Source organism: Ursus americanus, chromosome 32 (genome assembly GCF_024610735.1).
Source record: "Ursus americanus isolate L20-20 chromosome 32, mUrsAme1.1.p, whole genome shotgun sequence".
Taxonomy (NCBI): Eukaryota; Metazoa; Chordata; class Mammalia; order Carnivora; family Ursidae; genus Ursus; species Ursus americanus.
In genome coordinates this window covers 33,786,778-33,806,717 of record NC_142158.1, presented here as the reverse complement: position 1 = coordinate 33,806,717, position 19,940 = coordinate 33,786,778, and the positions used below count along the sequence as shown (strand labels likewise).

Below are 19,940 nucleotides of genomic sequence, written 5' to 3'. Positions count from 1 at the left end.
ATATAAGTAAAACTACTGATTAAATATCACTTATAGGAGATTATTTTAGCCATACCTGATCTCCCCATTCATTAATCACAGGCATATTAATATCATCAATAAATACAGTCATTTTTCTGCCTCCTGGCGGCCCATACGTGCTTCCCATTCGCTTATCCACGTAGCTTTCCATTGTTCTCTAGAGAAGAGGAAATGTTTGTCTTAAGTGTTAGATTTCAACCCACATTCCTAGAAATGATGAGCACGTCTTTCAGAGTAGAACTGAGTTATTTAATACGCATACACATCATTACTAAAATAGACACTGTAAGATAACAAAATAAATTACTGCAATGTTAATCACTAATTTTACACACAAAGTTCGGCTTCAGCCTCAATATTAGGTCAAAATCTGCTGTTTGGATTTGGCCCAGGAAAGCGAATACTGAATGCCAAGTGCAGCCCCGTTTCCTATTAACACACACACACAGAGCAGATTTTATATGCATACACATTTTACTGTAACCAGCACTCAAAACATTTAAGATGTTGATTACCTCAGCAAATGATGGGTTTTACCTGAAACATCATGGGTTCTGTGGCAGATGAAAAGTTCAGACTTTTGGATAACTGTACTTCAGGATCGTATTTTTTCAAATAGGCCTTCACCATTACAGTTTTTGCAGTTCCCTGCTCTCCTGTGAGCAAAACGGCCTGCAATAATCAGGTTATCATGTTGAAAGGGGTTGTAACACCGCATTTAGCTTTCAATATCTTATGGTTCTGGTAGCTATTCTTTCATTGTCATAATTAATACAACTAATTTTAATTACTTTTTAGAATTAGATGCACATCAAAATAAATCCTAAAAATCAATCAATCCTAGTTCAATTAAAGATCTGAATATAAAATGTGTACTATAACTGTGTTGGAAGAAAGTATGGGAAAATATTCATGTGTCCATGGGAGTAAGGAGGGACTCTCTGAGCAGACACCCACTTTCCTTAGCAAGCTGGAAGTCAGCAGTTCATGGGATATTGAGTTGGGAGTGTATCCTGGGGTTCATTTGCCAAATGCATTTTCCTCGAATGGCACTAGCCCCTTGTGCTGGAATTCAATTTTTCTACCTGCAGTATGTGAAAAGGCATGTGTTTTATATAGGTTTGTGATCAGTGAAGAAACTATCAAACTTACTTTCTGTTGTTTTGCAATGGTGTCTATCAAAAAATTTGTTCTAACATTGTCAACATTTGGAACCAAAATGGATGAATATTCTGGAATACTGTCAGTTGGATAATAATATGGCTGAAGTTTCTTATTCCAGTGCTCCCAATCACCTGCACAGTAAGTAAAAATTCATCTTAAGAAAACTGCATTCTTTGAAAGTTATCTCAAAATATAAAAATGCAAATGCTATAAACAGCCAACAGAATCATATGAACATTTAAAACATTTTCCAAAAATACGTTAACATATTGGCTTATCTAATATATATGCCATTTGATCATTTAAATCTGTGTTGCCTCTTTATAAAGTCAGTTTTTTAATTTCTAAATCATTCATCTAGAGAGATCTGGCCTAAAATGGAATTAGAATTGGCTAGCGGTAAAAACCAATGACATATTTAGTATCTAGTAGGAAACCCACATCAACTGAAAGGATGGAAAAGGCCAAAAGGGGGTAACTGATGAGTGGACATGGAATGTTTGCATGGGAAGTGGGGAAAATAAATCTAGCCCTAAAACTGGTTAATAAAGTACTCAGCCTCCTGACTACAAATTTATTAACTGATATTATATAACTAGTAATTTGCTGGCTGATAATATTGGCATAATAGTTATTATTACATTTCATAATCCTAAAAAAAATTTTATTTATACTTTAGCATATCTGGAATGTGCCTTACAATCTATGAAGCCTTGCAATCACTATCGGCTAGGCAAACTCGGTCAGACATGCTCAGATGGCTACCATTTAAATTAGATTACTTGCATTGTTGATATTGCTTTGTTCATTTTAACTGGCATTTTAAATGTCTCCAGAAATCTTAACTATGATTCAGGATTGTTCCAAAAAAAGCCACTACGTAAACAGAATGCATGAAAACAGAGCAGGGGAGCACACATTTGACAGTAGCAAAGAAAATAGTACTAGAGGAGAAACCTCAATTTCAAATTTCCTTGCAAAATATCAAGTCATATATATGTTGAATGTATGTTTAACTTTCAGAAACTGAGAAACTGTTTTCCAAAATGGCTATACCATTGCGTACTGTTTGAGAGTTCCAGTTGTTCCACGTTCTCGCCAATATTTGGTAGAACTAATCTTCTCATTTTAGTCATTCTGGTGGCTGTGTAATGATATTCCATTAGAGTTTCAATTTGCGTTTCTTCAATAACCATTGAAGAATATCTTTTCATGTGCTTTTTTCACCATTTATAAATCTTCTTTGGTGAAGCATGTATTTAAACGTATTGCCCATTTTTTAAAAACTTGGGTTGGCTATCTACCCATTATTATGGAATTGCATTCTGTATTAAATTATTTTATCAGATACACATTTTTATTACATTTCTTATTTTAATTACAGTATAGTTAACATAGTGTTATATTAGTTTTAGATGTACAATATAGTGATTCAACAGTTCCATACATCACCCTGTGTTCATCATGACAAGCGCCCTCCTTAATCCCCACCACCTGTTTTACCCACCCCCCCCCACTTCCCCTCTGGTCACCATCAGTTTGTTCTCTAGGGTTAAAAGTCTGTTTCTTGGGGCACCTGGGTGGCTCAGCTGTTAAGCACCTGCCTTTGGCTCAGGTCATGATCCCAGGGTCCTGGGATCGAGGCTTGCATTGGGCTCCCTGCTTGGCGGGAAGCCTGCTTCTCCCTCTCACACTCCCCTTGCTTGTGTCCCCTCTCTCGCTGTCTCTCTCTGCCAAATAAATAAATAAAATCTTTTTTTAAAAAAAGTCTATTTCCTGGTTTGTCTTTCTTTTTTCCTTTGCTCTTTTGTTTCTTAAATTCCATACAAGTGAAATCATATGGTATGTCTTTCTCTGACTGACTTATTTTGCTTAGTATTATACTCTCTAGTTCCATCCATGTCATTGCAAATGGCAGGATTTCATTCTTTTTATGGCTGAGTAATATTCCATTGTATATCTATATACCACATCTTCATTATCTATTCATCAGTCAATGGACACATGGGCTGCTTCCATGGTTGGGCTACTGTAAATAATGCAGCAATAAACATAGGGAAGCATGTATCCCTTTGAATTAGTATTTTTATAATTTTTTGGATAAATACCCAGCAGTACAATTGCTGAATCATCAGGTAGTTCAATTTTTAACTTTTTGAGGAACTCCATACTGTTTTTCTTTTTTTTTTAATAATAATATTTTTTTATTATATTGTGTTAGTCACCATACAGTACATCCCTGGTTTTTAATGTAAAGTTCCATGATTCATTAGTTGCGCGTACTGTTTTTCAAAGTGGCTGCACCAGTTTGCATTCCCACTAACAGTGTAAGAGGGCTCCCCTTTCTCCGCATCCTCACCAACATCTGTTGTTTCTTGTGTTGTTCGTTTTAGCCATCCTGACAGGTGTGATGTGACACCTCATCGTAGGATTGATTTGCATTTCCCTGACGACCAGTGATGTTGAGCATCTTTTCACGTGTCTGTTGGCCATCTGTTTGTCTTCTTTGGATAAATGTCTATTCACGTCTCCTAACCATTTAATTGGATCATCTGTTTTTTTGTGTGTGTTGAGTTGTATCAGTTCTTAAATATTTATTTATTTTTAGAGAGCAAGTACACATGGGCATGAGTGGGGGAGGGGCAGAGGGAGAGGGAGGGACAAGCAGGGAATCCCAAGCAGGCTGCACACACAGGTGGAGCCCAACACAGGGTTTGATCCCACAACTCTGAGATCATCACCCAAGCTGGAATCAAGAGCCAGATGCTCAACTGACTGAGCACCCAGGTGCCCTGAGTTATAGCATTTCTTATGTATTTTGGATACTAACCCTTTATCAGATATGTCATTCGTAAATATTGTCTCCCATTCAGTAGGCTGCCTTTTAGTTTTGTTGATTGTTTCCTTCATGGTGCAAAACCTTTTTATTTTGATGTAGTCCTAATAGTTTGTTTTTGCTTTTGTTTCCTTGAGGAGACATTTTTAGAAAAATGTTACTACAGCCGATGTCAGAGAAGTTACTATCTATGCTCTCTTGTAGGATTTTTATAGTTTCAAGTCTCACATTGAGGTCTTTGATCCATTTTGAGTTAATTTTTGTGTATGGTGTAAAAAGGTGGCCCAGTTTCATTTTTTTGCATGTAGCTGTCTAGTTTTCCCAACATTTGTTGAAGAGACAGTCTTTTTTCCCCTTATTCTTTCCTCCTTTGTAGAAGATTAATTGACCATATAATTATGGGTTTATTTCTGGGTTTTCTATTCTGTTCCATTGATCTCTGTGTCTATTTTTGTCCCAATATCTATACTGTTTTGATTACTACGGCTTTGTAATATAACTTGAAGTCTGGAATTGTTCCTGATCTTGGGACAGAAGTATTCAGACTTTCACCATTAAGTATAATGTTAGCTTTTTTGTTGATGCTCTTTGTCAAAATAATAAAGTTTCTAGTCCTAGTTTACTAAGAGTTTCATTATAAAGGGGTGTTAAATTTTGTCAAATGCTTTTCTGTATCTATTTAGATGACTGATGGTTTGTTTGGGTTTTAGTCTGTTAATATGGTGAATTATATTGATTGCCTTTTTAATGTTAACCCAATCTTTCATTCATAGAATAAATGCTCACTTGGATTTAACCTGTTAAAATTTTGTTAAGAAATGTGTGTCCAGGCACCTGGCTGGCTCAGTCAGTAGCGCATGCTACTCTTGATCTCAGGGTCATGAGTTCAAGCCCCATATAAGGTGTGGAGCCTCCTTAAAATAAAAAAAAATACAAAAATTAAAAAAAAAAGAGAAAGAAAAGAAAAGAAGTGTCAATATTCCTAAGAGATACTGGTCTATAGTCTATTTTTCTTGTATTTCTCTGGTCTTGATATTAGGATAACATTGTCCTTATAAAATAGTCTGGGTGTTTCTTCCTTACATTTTATATGTTTTAGAAGCATTTCTGTAAAATTGGTATTATTTCTTCCTAAGTGTTTGGTAGAATTCATCAGTAAAGCCATCTGGGCCTGGAGTTTTCTTTGTAGCAAGGTTTTTAATTATACATTTTTTTAGTGAATATGGGGATATGTAGGATACCTGTTTCTTCCTGATGAGGTCTGGTAGTTTGTATCTTTCAAGGAATTTGCCTATTTCACCTACATTGTCAAATATACTTTTGTAACATTGTTCCTAGTATTCATTTCTTATTTTTTAATGTCGATAGGGCCTGTAGGGATGTTCCCTCTTTCATTCTGGACAGTGGTAATTTATGCCTTCTCTTTTTCTCCCCTGATATCTCTGGTAATAGATTTATCAATCTTATTGATCTTTTCAAAGAACCATCTTTTGATTGGCTTTGGACTGTAACAGAATTCATATCTAGATTTCAGGATGCATTTCACTGTTAGTCTGCATTTTGAAGCAGAGCTCCCTTTAATGACCCCAAATCTTTAACAGCGTCTAATCACACACAGAATTACTGGTCATTCTGATTAAAGATGGTCAGCTGAAAAAAATTCACTTACCTCAGTCTCTTTACAAATCCCTTTAAAACACAAACTTTCACTTAGTCTCTATTTTCAGTATGATTCTTCCAGTGTCCTCCAAGTCTAGGCAACTCTGTGTTTCATACTCCCCAAAAACTAATTCTTCAGTCTTTGGCCACGGTGAGGCGGATGCAGTTGTCTAGCAAAAGTGTGACTTTGGAAAGAAAACCTGAAGGTCTGTTTGTTTCTTAAACAGACTTACAAACAGCCCACTGGTTTTACCTCTACCTTCATGCCAGTTTCCAAATCTCAAACCCTTTGAAGGTTCTGTAGCATACACTCCATTGCTTCTCAACTCTTCCCACTGTCCGTTTAGGACTTACCTTGCCCAGTGTGCTCAATCAAGTGCCCCTTACCTTTCTGCTTTCTTGCTTTCAAAATGCTGTTATTGCTGTCTACTCTCTTGTTCTTTTGAGTTTATGCATTAAAACAAAAACAACAAATGCTTTTGCTGCTTTGTGGTTTTAGGAAAAATTAGAGGTAAATACAGTTTTTAGGAAGCACGTTTTATCTTCTCTGGAGCTTAGAAGAATTGGGAGCTACACTCTGGGTAAAGGGTACCAAACTCAAGGGCATTTCTCTCAGAGACAGAGAAGCTAGGCCCTGCCACACACAGGAGGCTGGGGGTTCAGGTGACAGCACTGGCCTTTGCCAAGTCTGCTACATGTAAGTAGGACCCCATCAGCTTGGTTCATTCTCGAACTATTCTGACATTTCCAACAGGGCAGTTGTAGGACTGATCTGTTATTGCATCATGGAGGATCTATGTTCTCGACACTGCTGCCTTTTCTCTTCAAGCAACGGAAAGTACATGACATGAGATGTATTGCCAACTTACCTCTGCAAGATTTCACTTAGGCAGCTCCAAAAAGAGGAGAAGCCAAGAGTCTCTTACCAGTTCCCAGCATGGCCAAGATGCAAAATTCTACTATTCTTTAAAATGCCTTTTAAAAATCGTATTAGTAATCATGTTATTTATAATTGGCTTAATATTTCCCCATAGAAGAGTTTATGGAAGTTTTTGTTTTTCTTATTGAAAAAGAGATCATCTCATTTCAGGTATAAGTCACTCTACTTACCGTAATCAGTAACGTAAAACTCATACATGGTCTGACTCGTGCCTTTAGGTATCTCTGGTAAGTCTAACTTGCTTTCATGATTGCGTAAAAAGGCCTCAAGCTTTTCTCTGCTTTCCAGCTCCAAAAGGGCTCCTAAACTCCACATTAGGCCAAACACAAATAGTTTATGAAGATGTTCAACACATGAAACACCACCTTCTTCTTTGGAGGGAATTAAACCTTCCAGTAGATTGAGAGACTGAAAACATTTGAAATACAATACAATAAACTTTTGTACTCAAGTTTTTGAAACAAAAACGTTTAAATAATAAATTTAAAAGGAGGAGAAAAGGGGGGGAGAAAAAAATACATCTCCAGGTATTGTTTGATCACTGTCCTACAGCAAACAGCATTTAGAGAAAGGTCATCTTGCTTTCAATAGGCTGCACAGACTAGCAGAAAAGATGTCAGAATGGGAATCTGGGTTGTGGTTTCTATCCCCAGCTCATGCCACCAACCTCACTGAGCCTCAGTTTCCTGATCTGAAAAACAAAGGACCTAAACTAGATGTTTTCTTCCTCCCTCCCTTCCTTCCTTCCTCCTTCCTTCTTTCTTTTTCTTTTCTTCTTTCCTTCCTTCCTTCCTCCTTCCCTCCCTCTCTTCCTTTCTTTCTCTCTTTCCTTTCCTTTCTTTCTAGACTACATGTTTTCTAAGGTAGTTTCTGGATCTAAAGTTTACCCCAAATTTTCTACAACAGAGATTGTATTTCTTTTTCAGTTTTTGCAGCACTCAGCAAACTCTGGCCCCAGGGGCCGGCCACCTGTTTGGCAAATAAAGTTTTACTGAAACACAGCCACACTCTTTCATGTCGGCATCGTGTCTGGCTGCCTTTAGACAGACAGTTGTGCAAACATTTGCCTAAATATTTGCTACATGCTCATTCAAGGAAAAGTGTGCCAACTCCCATATGGCATCAAAAAGAAATGTATCTACAGTAAGACATCCTCAGTCTTGCAAAACAAAATTAATTCAAATAAGATTTTCACCGACATTATGCATTTTAAAGTCATTATTAAATAATTCATTGATTTGGGCCCTTATGTATTACTTCTTATGTACCCACCCTCGCTGACTGGTGTCCCTTATTAAACTTAGGGAAAACCAAAGCACCAGACCGGATCATGAAAGATCACCTATAGCCTAGAAGCAGGGGAGCCCTCCATAATCTATTAGTTCTGATTTTTTCCAAAGACTATTAAGGGAAACTGAGTATGAGAGGAAAACACATACAATGCTAGAAACTACCTGGAAGATTGTTTAAAGCTTTTCCCTATCTGGTAGACTCTAAATTTGCAATGCTGAGATTGCCATTCGAGTTTTCTTGTCACCAGCTCTTTTTTGTGCTTTTCGGAGGAATGCCTGCTTTATTTATTTAGCCTAGTGTCATTATTGGGTGCACTTTCTGGGACGGTTACTAAGCTTGACGGTGGGAGAGATCATTTCACTCCTCTTCCCCTGCCAATACCCACCCTGGGAAGAGAAAATAATAAAACTGATGGCAATAAAAACATTAATGAAATCTCACAAAATCTTTAATAGGAATCAAACTTCGCGAGCCCTCACAGCCCTATCACAAAAGTACTTCTACCGATGGTGAGAATCTTCTATCGCGGACACCTCTAAACTGCGAGCGGGTGGGGGGGGGGGCAAGTGTGCCATCTAAATAGTGAACGTACACAAACCACCTTTACCTGCATGATATAGTTACACTCCAGGAGCTGCATTTTTGGATTGAGGTTTAGTTTCATATACGTATACGTATCTTCAAATATTTTGTCATACAGAGCGAGGAACACGGTGGCCTCCTGCGCGGTGCGCCTCTTCAGCCACGCCTGCCGCACAGAAACACAACCCGGGTTTAGCAGGGAGCCGGACGGGGGGGGGGGGGGGGGGGGCAGCTGAGCGCGCTCGCGCGGCCGGCCCACCTGCAGGATCGCCCTCCAGCTGAGCGCCGAGCTGCTGATGTACACCATGCCCATCCTGGAGACCGTGGCGGGAGACGCGTTCTCGATGTTGTGCACCTCGAACAGAAGCTTACAGCTCGGGGCCATGGGGATGCGATCTCCGTTGGCCAGCGTGAGGGTTTTATTGTCGTCCAACACGGAATTTAAGTTCTCGATCCAAATGGCGTCCACGGGGCCATCTAAAATGAGGAAAATGTTTTCACCTGCGAATAATTAAAAGCGAAAATCACTTTTCACCTGCAAAGAATTAAACGTGCTATTGAACTGGTGGGGTGGGGGGGGAGGTTCACAAAGGAGAGTTGACGCGTACCTTTTTTAGCTTTTAACGTTTTTCTCCACAGCGTAGAAAAAATCCCATCTGTCCAGTCATTAGTAGCGGTGTCCAGTCGGCCAAACATCTGAGGCGCAGTAATCGCTTTGGGATTCATCCGCATCTCTCTGTGAGGCCTCCCGCACTCAGTTAAGGCCTTCATCAGGATTGTGATGACAGTCGTCTTCCCAGAACCGCTGGGCCCCAGAGTCATCAAACCATGACGGACCAGAGATGTCTCGTATAACTGCACAATGAGGCAAGCGATTGAAAAATGTAACTAATGAGTCTCTTGCTGACATTCATAGAAGTAGCGTGCTGAAATTCAATCAGCTTTAAATAAGCTCTTATTAAAGTAACTAGTTCACTATGTAAAAGATGAAAAAATGCAAAAAAAAAGGGGGGGATTATCTTGCTTGACTAGATGGGGATAGCAAATTAGCACCACGTTATAAAATAATGATAAGTGATAAAGTTATGACAATGTGGAACTTGAATTCCATTTTGGAAATGATTTATTCAGGACCTCGTTTTTGCTTCTCAAACTACTCTTCCTTGTGACCTTGCAGATAGCAGTTTATCCAGGCACAAGCTTTCTCTGCATTCAATGTGATGATGCCGCCCCCTGGTGGTGGAAAGCAGCAACACAAACCATCACAGTGAGGACCAGCTTGAGATTGAGGAATCCCCACCCCCCCCCCAAGCAATTTGTTCTGACAGCGATCCCAGGAGAAACTGGTAAGGGAGTGGCCGAAGCAGGACAGGAAAGAGAAGTCAGGCCGGGTGTGATCGAGGACAAAATCCTGTGGAGGGAAGCCTTAACGCTGATCCTGCGGGGCACTCTGGAATGTTCCTCCTGGAAGCAGGGGACCTTGACTTTCCTACTCCATCACCCAGGAGTTTTTAAGGAGAGTTTGGTTTGGGGGTGATGGGAAATAAACCCCCAGGCACTGCCTGCTATTTGTGCCCAACCAAGTGGCCCCAGTCGTCCTGAAGGGAAGGGCAAATGTGGGCTACGAAAATCACACAGAAGCTGGGGAAGGGGCACATAGTTGGGGTAAAAGAGATTCAAGGAGACATACTAAGAACAGGACAGTGTCTGTTACAACATCCTCTCTATTGTTTTCTTAATAAAAATAAGAAGTCAAAAGCTCACAGCTGATCAGAGGCAGAATTTGTTATTCTCCTAACATTTTAGTGAGAAATGTATTAGTACTGTAACCCATAGTTTAAAAGCAGCAGACACAGCCCATCACATTACATTCGAGAGTAACACTACTGACATCAAGTACCACCACCATATCCTAGTCCCCCACCCACTGAGATGACTACAACTTTAGTACTCAATATACTATATGCGTATCACATAGAAAATTTTGAAAAATTTCCTAGAAATTAGAAAAAAAAAAAGTTCAATGGTTTTCCAATCCATGGATGATGAAAAATACCTCAACTGCTCCTCATATCCCTCCCTGTGAAAACTAGATATAGCATAGACACATGCACTTCTTATAACCTGGCAAGAACAGTAAGTTAAAATAAGAATTGTTATTTTTCAAATGCTGTGCTTAACACTCCCCACAATTTCAGCTCCCTCATTTCCAAATGCCCTGGAAAATACCCCTGAAACATTAGGCCCATACAGATTTACTCCTGCCTTGGCTCCAACCCTTCTTGACTCTGCTGGTAAGCTGTTGGGTGGTTGTCACAAGGATGAAAGGTGATGGACAGAAAGACACCAAGAGACACAGGCAAAGGCTTCCAATGTTCGTGTAGGTGACCCTGTCCACACACAGAGCCGAAGCACAGTAGCACTCCCAGATTCCTCGGGCCTCAAGCCCGTGAAGGTACTCAGCTATGGGGTACCGCCAGCCTGACACAAGCAGCCAGCAGGATCATTCCATAACCCACTATTGCCTCCCAACTGTCCTTGAGACTCTGGTTACCACCCAACCTTCTCCCCAGACATAGCTAACCTCAGTAGATTAGTGCTTGTTGACTGTGAGGCCAGGTAAATCCACACTATCTCCTCCTGAGGACTCTGCTTGCAAGGATGTGTTTTTAGTTTCAAGATTCACATTGAGTAAGATGAATACCCCAAGTTCTTCTCTTCGAATGGGGATCTTGGAACAACACACACTTATCATCATCCTGATAAGAGACTGAAGTGTCTTTACCTGCACAAGCTTGAGGTTCCAGGGTGGGTGGTTAATGAAGCCTTCCCGTTGAACCTGGTTGGCTACGGCAGCCTGCAGCTCCGCGTGGGTGCTGCTATCCAGCTGCAATCCTGGAAACAGGTCGTTGATTAAGCTGAGGAACAGGGGCTCATCTTCGTCAACCTAAGATGGCGGGAAATAAGTATGCTTCTTCAGTCAACAAATAATTACGGGCCAGCTAGGAAGCTCCTAGCACTTAGCACTGGATGCCCAGAAAAGCCTGTACTACTTCTCCTAACCAGACGTGTATCCTCTAGAACCAGCTCCTAAACACCACCCCTGAATCCACATTACCTGGAGCACCGTAGCCAGAGCCCTTTGGCATTCAACGTTCTCTACAATCTACTGCTCCAAGGTTCGGTCTCATTACTTTATCATACGACTGCCGTGCTTCTCACAAACAGGTGTATGCATTAACCCTAAAAATACGTGATTAATAGTCCCAATCCCATGAAAATAAAATATTAATATTTCATTTTAATTAGGAAAATATCCAAAACCCTACCTGCCTGGCTCAACCAAAATTGACTGGAAAACTCCATCAGAGCAGTGTCCTGCCTTCTATAAGCTGTAGGTTTGAGTAAACTGACCTTAATCTTCATTTGCTCCATCTTTAATATCTACATCACCCGGTTCCCAACGGCTGACCCCTTTTGATTTCTCCTCATTCTCTGGGACTCCTCTGGTGCCTTCTGGAATTCTTGTCTAGCAGTTTCAAGAATACTATTACCAAGGGAGGCAGTGAGGTGTCCTGGAAGGGGCAGGGGACTTGGCCTCAGAAAGTCTTGTGGATTTTTGTTCCAGCTTCTCAACTGACCATGATTGTGGGTGAGTCTTCCAGACTTGGTTTCCTCATAAGTAAAAGGGCAATAAACACACTAGCCATTCGTATCTCGCTGATTTGCTGTGAGGTGCAAACAAGAGAATACCCCTGAGAAAGCTCTGTAATAGTAAGGAACTACATGGATGTCAGCTGTTAGCTTCTGGAACTAGAACAGGAGCTTCACGAGAACCATTTCTTCCTCAGCCTGGTACTTGGGCCCAGACACAACACGTAACACATGGAAGCCCTTGAATAAATACCACGCAAACCTGTCAGCTAGTTAAGGAAGCTGCCTATGATTGTGACGAGCATGAAAGCAGCGAGATATCTATGATCGTCTTCCCAGCGAACTTTTAGTGCACTTTTGGAAAATAGAAATGGTGTTGATGTTTTGGGAAGAGTCACAGATAGCTAAAATAGGCTTAGACATATTCTGAGAAAGCAAAAGTTCCCATGGTTCTCTGTGAATCCAAGAAACTGGGATTTTTATGTTTAGAGTTCATGTTACATTATGAGTAACGGGGGAAGGCTGGACTGAAATTTGGGGGCTGGAGCCCACCGATGAAGCCTGTTTTATGGTTCACAGCTGATAAGAGGATGCATTTCCGGCCCATGTTGGGCGTACAAGGCATACAAAGCTCAAATGGGCTTTTTGCCTTCTGGAAGCATGGGGTAGCTTCACATACCCATTGTCCCTGTAACCATTAATGCTCACAGCTCAACCTGAGCCAATCCCCACATATCAGCTAAGGAGGGAAATGCCAGGTGAGAATCTGGAAGGAGAGGGCAATTTGGGTAAGGGAAATACCAGCTTGGAAAGGTTCATGTCTCTCAGTCCTCTCATGACGGTGCTTAGCTCACTGTCTTCTGGTCTGGCTCTTTTTTGAGCTCCAAGTGTTCTCAATACAGATAGAATATTTCTCAACCCAAAGTCGTAATGGACCTATGATGGGGGGAAAAAGGTTGTTTTGTTGAACAGTTCTGGATGTAGACTCACACCACTTACACACAGGTACACAGTGCTGCTCCGAGGGGCTGGGCTGCAAAGCTCTATTAGCCTGTCCCTCACCTTTCCTCTGATTGCAAAATGACCATTCCATTGGGAAGTTCACACTTTATTCTTTTAAAGATTTATTAATTTGAGAGAAAGAGAAAGAGAGAGAACACGAGCGGGGGGAGGGGCAGAGGGAGAGGGAAAAGCAGGCTCCTCACTGAGCAGGGAGCCTGACACAGGGCTCGATCGCAGGACCCCTGGATCATGACTTGAGCCGAAGGCAGACGCTTAACCATCCGAGCCACCTAGGTGCCCCATGGGAAGTTCACACTTTAAATATACTTTGAAAATGATACAGTCCGATACAGTCCATACAGCAAACAGATTTAAATGAGTAACCAACAGGCTACACATTCTGTGATTCCACTTACATAAAACTCTTGGAATAACAAAATTATAGGGATGGAGGAAAGACAGGGGTTGCGAGGGCTTAGGGATTTGGAAGAGAGGTAGGTGTGGCTATGAACGGGTAGCATGAGGAAACCCTACAGTGATAGAACAGTCCTGTATGCTGATTACGGTACAGGTCACATGATCTGCACATGTGACAAAACTGCACAGTACTACACACACACACACATACATACAAAGTGCGTGTATAGCTGACAAGCTCTTAATGAACTCTGCGAATTGTACCAGATGTGGGTTTTCTGGTTTTGTTATTTGTTATTGTACCACAGTTACAAATGTCAACGCTGGCCACATGGGGGCGCCTGCGTGGCTCGTCAGTGAAGCGTCCGCCTTTGGCTCCGGTCATGATCCCAGGGTCCTGGGATGGAGCCCCATGTGGGGTTCCCCACTCAGGGGAGTCTGCTTCTCCCTCTGCCCCCCCACTTGTTCTCTCTCTCTCATATGAATAAATAAAATCTTTTTAAAAAGTCAACATTGCAGGAAGCATGGTACACAGGACCTCCCGTAAATTTCTTTGCAACTTCATTGAGTCTCCATAATAAGTTCAAACTAAAAAAGGTTTTAAAAATAGATACATACATACATAAATTAATTATAAATATATTTTAGAAAAGAGTCGAGGGGCGCCTGGGTGGCACAGCGGTTAAGCGTCTGCCTTCGGCTCAGGGCGTGATCCTGGCGTTATGGGATCGAGCCCCACATCAGGCTCCTCTGCTAGAAGCCTGCTTCTTCCTCTCCCACTCCCCCTGCTTCTGTTCCCTCTCTCGCTGGCTGTCTCTATCTCTGTCGAATAAATAAATAAAATCTTTAAAAAAAAAAAAAAAGAAAAGAGTCGAGATTTTTCTAACTCACTGATTAACATTTATCAAGGTAAAATTGCAAAGTAAAAAATCAAGTTCTACAGGTAGGGGAAAAATAGATTTACCAAGTTACCTGTTTGGTAAGTTGCTCTTCACAGAGTTTATAAAGAACATAAAACTTTTGAGCCAATATAACATTTTCAAGAAAACCACAGCTTGCAAGTTTAACTCGCATAATGATCTGAAAATTAAGATTGTGAGATTTTTTTCAACAACGTTAGTGCAAAACAAGTAAAGAACATGAACTATGTTATGTTTTTAAATCCTGGTGCCTACCTGTCTATCAGGAACCATCATAGCAACAGTTCTAAACTGAATTTTTAAGTTTTCTGGTAGTTCCTGGCGCCCAGCATATCCAGGGTTCTAAAAATTAAAATTGTTTTAAATTATTGATATAATTTTCATTTCATGAATACAAATACATTCAAATTCCTACCTCATATTTTAAGGTGGTATTGTAAAACATTAGATTCATAAAACATCCCTCCTTTCTCAAAAATATGTATGGACCATCCATATTTTTTAAGGTCATATCACTCCCTCCTATATATTTCCGTTTTCATTATACTAACAAAGTCATACACACACACACACACACACACACACACACACACACACACACACCACTTTATGTAGCAAAAATTAAGCATCTGCGTATCTGTTGGTTAAGAAAATAGGAAAGAAAAATGCATAAATACCAGGATCATTATGGTCTAAAATAGGTTATTGAAAGAGAAAGAAAATTCAGGATTTTATACTGATCATTACATAGGTAATTATTTGTTTTATCTGTTTTATCCATTATTCTCTGCAGTCAGAATGATAGACTTCTCTGGCTGACCATTAAAAACCCCCCACAGGGGTGAGGGGAAATTAAGATGGGAATGACAGGAAAAATAGTAAAAAGGACAAAAGTAGAAGAGGAAAGGAAGCTAAGGCCTTGCAGGTAGCAACGGGTTGAGATTAGGCAAGACCCAAAAGTTCCAAGGGAGAGGGTAGGGGTTCAAAGACTAGTAAGGCGAAGAGGGGTCAGTTAGTTTTGGAAATCTTCAGTCCCTGAATATTTCTTGGGCACCGCCCACAGGACAGATACCTTGCTCAGTGCTGGGAATACAGAGGTGGCTGGTTGCTTCTCCTTGCTTCTTCTTTTCTCTTTTCTCAGTCACAGGACCTCAGTTGCAAACCACCCAGATTAAAAACTACATTTCCCAGCCTGCTTTGCATCTGGTGTGATTAAATTTGACACCATGAGATGCAAAGAGGCACTGTACAGTGTCTTTGATGCTTGTTTGAAGGGAGTTGATTCAACCAATTGGCTGCAGCAAAACATGCTTCTGTAGCATCTTGGGTCATAGGTAAATCGAAGATGGAAATCATGATGGTGTAGAAACACGGGAGGATCGTAAGAGAAGAAATCTTTATGTGTTAAGGCACTATTTTTCATGTCTCAGTTATTTAGAGCCTAATGCGATATCTAATTGATATTTCCAATATTATTCTTTTTTTTTTTTAAAGATTTTATTTATTTATGTGACAGAGAGACAGCCAGCGAGAGAGGGAACACAGCAGGGGGAGTGGGAGAGGAAGAAGCAGGCTCATAGCGGAGGAGCCTGATGTGGGACTCGATCCCAGAACGCCAGGATCATGCCCTGAGCAGAAGGCAGATGCTTTAACGACTGCGCTACCCAGGCGCCCCTCCAATATTATTCTTAATCCAAGGAGAATGTTACTCTTCTTTCAAATTGTTCTACACCTTAGTATCACACAATCAATTCATTCATCCCATTACCTGAGTTATAACCGATCACTTCTGGATTATTATTATTTAGCCCCAACTGTTTTGCTTATGTTTGCTTACAATTAAGCTTATCAGAAAACTTCCTGATTTTGCTTTCTATAATTATCTTTGTCCACTGAGATATTTAAAATTCAGATCCTGTTGCGTTATCTTGCATCATAGAGATTTAACTATATAGCGAACATATAAAAATATGTGGCATGAGGGAGAGATAAATCTTTGAGGTTTTAAGCCACTGAGATTTGGGGATTGTTACTCTAGCTAGCCTGTTGGATACAACACAGAAAACATTTAGCCCCACACCTTACACATAACAAGTGCTCACTGAACAGTCGCTAGTATTATCATTAACCTATTACTATTGTATCTTCTCTCTAGGCTATTTTTACTACTCAAAAAATCATATGATAAGACAGAATCGCTCATGACCTCTGAATAGCCCGTCATTTACTAACTAATATATGCTTCCTTTTCTTTTAAGCCTAGAGCAATTAAACCAAACACACTGCATTTAAAGACCAAGTTCTCACCATTGTTAGGAAGATGCCAAATTCTGGATTCAAATCAACACAATCACCATCAGAAAAAATGAACTGTTTTTTTCTCTCTTTTCTTGCTGTCAAAACAATATAAATCTGCTGGGCTGCCACTGATAACACAGGCAATTCAATTCTGTTAAACTCATCAAAACAGCCCCAAGAACCAGACTGTGCAAGACCTGGCAGGAAAAACAGTTAATTTGAGAAGTTTTACTTTGCAATATACCTGCTACCAAGAAGAAGAATCACTTCTCTTAAGTGCTCTCAAGCAATTATATATTGAAATACAACTTATATACAATGTCGAATCTGGCTGTTTGTAAAGACATATCTAATTCCAGCGACATAGAGAGGTTTAAGTATTTGTACACCATGCTGGAAACAATGAAAATAGCGCACTGTCAAAATCAAAGTATAGACATGTCATTACGCCCAGGGATGCCAGTGGATGATAAACATTGACTCAGTTTGGAAGCCCCACTTCCAGTGGGGATGGGGGCTGAAAGAGCCATAATGTTTGTTTGGAGAAATTGACAAAATGAAACTGACAAAAATGTCTGGGTCAGATCACTATGTTTCTTTCCTGTTGCAATGAGGATGCTGGGTGAGACAGAAAATGGTCAAAGGGATTTTTATTTATTCCTTATAAACTTGATACAAAGACAGACTCTGGTATTATGAAGACATTGCTCCTGTCTAATCTCTAAGGATGAAAACCTTCATTATCTTCAGCTGCATAAAATCTTCTTCTTGGGGCACCTGGGTGGCTCAGTCATTAAGAGTCTGCCCAGGGCATGAACCCAGGGTCCTGGGATCGAGCCCCGCATCGGGCTCCCTGCTCCGCTGGGAGCCTGCTTCTTCCTCTCCCACGCCCCCTGCTTGTGTTCCCTCTCTCGCTGGCTGTCTCTCTCTCTGTCAAATAAATAAATAAAATCTTTAAAAAAAAAAAAAAGTCTTCTTCTTTTTATGATTGCTCCCTCTTCCCCTGGTTTTTCTTTTCTCTACTTTGGGAATTCCCATTATATGGAGGTTGGAACTTTTGTATCAATCCTTGTGACTCTCAGGCTTTTCTGTCAAACTTCCCATTTCTCTCTGCAATGTATTTATTCTTTTAGCTGGATCATCTAACTCAAAAGAGATTTTTAATTCATGTATTTATTTATTATTCCAATTGTTGTTTTTTTTTCATATCAGCCTGTTTTTCTTCAATCAGTTGTATGTTAGGAATTCTGGAATCCCTCTGAAGCAACTGATTTTATTTACTTTTTTCTCCTGTTTCCTCTATTAATCCGTTTAGTGGTCAGTAGGTCTCTTAGCTGTTTGGGGTGCTTCCCTAATTGCTTCAAATATTTTTTGAGACTTTGTTATCTCTGTATATGTGTGTATTGCCTCATCCCAAATGCCAATTCCTGTTTGCAGGATACATGCCCGCCCCTGATGATTTGGGGGAAGGAATAGGAGAGGCACGAGAGCTTCCCCTCTGGACCTGGGGTTTGCGATCTGACCTGGAGTGCAGCTTGCCTCTCGGTCACAAGCCCCCACCCGAGGTTTATCTTTGACAGGACTCCCACTTCACAGAGCTGACTTACAATTTTTAAACCGAGGAAAAATACTGGACACAGCCACTTCCTTTTCTTGTGCTCTGCCATCTGTTATCATTTTGGCAGTCTGGGATTTACCTTGTACTCTAGTCTGCTGCTCTCACCCATCCCCAACCTTCAAGCTAGGAGTCGTCTACAGAAGAACCCTTCTCTCCGACTAAGGAAGTGATTCGTAGGGTTCCAAAATGGTTTAACAGGCAATTATAAAGAATAATTTAATGAATACCCATGCACCTACCTATCAAACCTTAACAATTTGCTTCAGATTTCATCCTAAAGAATAAAATAGTAGAACTACAGCTCAAATCCATATGTTTCTCTTGAATCCACACTTGCTCCTTCTCCAGAGGTAACTTGTATCCTGAATTTGATGCCAGGGGTTCCAGGTATGCTTTAAACGACTGCCCTTACGCATGTATTCATGAACATTGTAGATTTTGCTTATTCAAGATCTGTATATCTACATGCATCTATGTATAAAACACTGTATATATCCTCCTGAAATTTGATTTATTTGCTCAATATTATTTTTCTGAGATTTATCCAAGCTGATACACAGATCTTTAAATGCTATACTATACAGTATTCCATTGCATAAATATACCAGTTTAAAAGTTCATTCTACTTTCAATGGATATTGGGTTGTTCCTAATAATTTGCTTTAACAATGTATTAATGTGCCTCATGTCTTCTTACAATGTGTGTGAGGAGTGGAAATGCTGGGTCAAAGAGAGTATGTGCATCTTCACATTCACCACCTGTTGCCAGGCTGTTCTCAGAAGCAGCTCTACCAATTTACACACAGGTAAGAAGTATAAACAGTTGTAATTTCTATACACCCTCACCAACAGTGGTTTTGCCAGACTTTTCCATTTTTGCCAATCTGGCAGGAGGGAGATGGTATCTCATTATTGCTTTATTTTGGGGTTTCTTATTGGAAGAAAATCTTTTTTAATGCTGGATATTAGTTTTTTGTCAGCTATGTGTGTTAACATATCTTCTCCCAGTCTATAGCTTATATTTTGTTCTCTTTCTTAAATGGAGAAATATCACACAAAGACTGTGTATTCATATATATGTGTTTCAGATGTTAGGTATATATGTTAAAGGTGAGAGCTGGATGTGAAATCTCATGGTATTTATTACAGGGATATTCTCATATCATATTTAAAGGAAGGGCTGCAGGGGTGACTCATGATTTTAATACAAGGAAGTTCCAGTGTTCTTCTCCCCTACAACGTCCCCTTTCCACCCTCCCAGAGGGAGGGAATGCTAATCTGAACTTTGTGACAATCATTCTCTTGCTTTGCTTTGCCTTTTTACTATTTCTGTATACATATCTAAATGATAAATATTTTTAGTTTTACCTATTTTTAGATTTTAGATAAATTTAATCTTACTAACATGTATTTTTTGAGACTATCTTCCTTCACTCTAAATTCTATCTGTGAGGCTGCCCTGTGTCAATGCATCGTCTTGTAGTGACTCGTTTTTACTGCTCCATAGCGCTGTTACACAATTTCATACATATACGT

At 40.1% G+C, this 19,940-nt stretch overlaps 1 protein-coding gene across 1 annotated transcript in view; it reads right to left on the bottom strand.

The window, feature by feature from the left end:
- Positions 1-19,940, bottom strand: part of DNAH8 (dynein axonemal heavy chain 8) — a 377,771-nt gene that overhangs the window by 164,064 nt on the left and 193,767 nt on the right. The window contains exons 44-55 of the mRNA XM_045786311.2: positions 16,796-16,983; positions 14,744-14,830; positions 14,541-14,648; positions 12,951-13,085; positions 11,281-11,442; positions 9,104-9,350; positions 8,755-8,996; positions 8,521-8,661; positions 6,791-7,028; positions 1,174-1,316; positions 559-693; positions 56-178 (exon numbers count right to left, since the gene is read on the bottom strand). Coding sequence (XP_045642267.2) covers positions 56-178; positions 559-693; positions 1,174-1,316; positions 6,791-7,028; positions 8,521-8,661; positions 8,755-8,996; positions 9,104-9,350; positions 11,281-11,442; positions 12,951-13,085; positions 14,541-14,648; positions 14,744-14,830; positions 16,796-16,983 — 1,949 coding nt within the window. The remainder of the gene's footprint in view (positions 1-55; positions 179-558; positions 694-1,173; positions 1,317-6,790; positions 7,029-8,520; positions 8,662-8,754; positions 8,997-9,103; positions 9,351-11,280; positions 11,443-12,950; positions 13,086-14,540; positions 14,649-14,743; positions 14,831-16,795; positions 16,984-19,940) is intronic.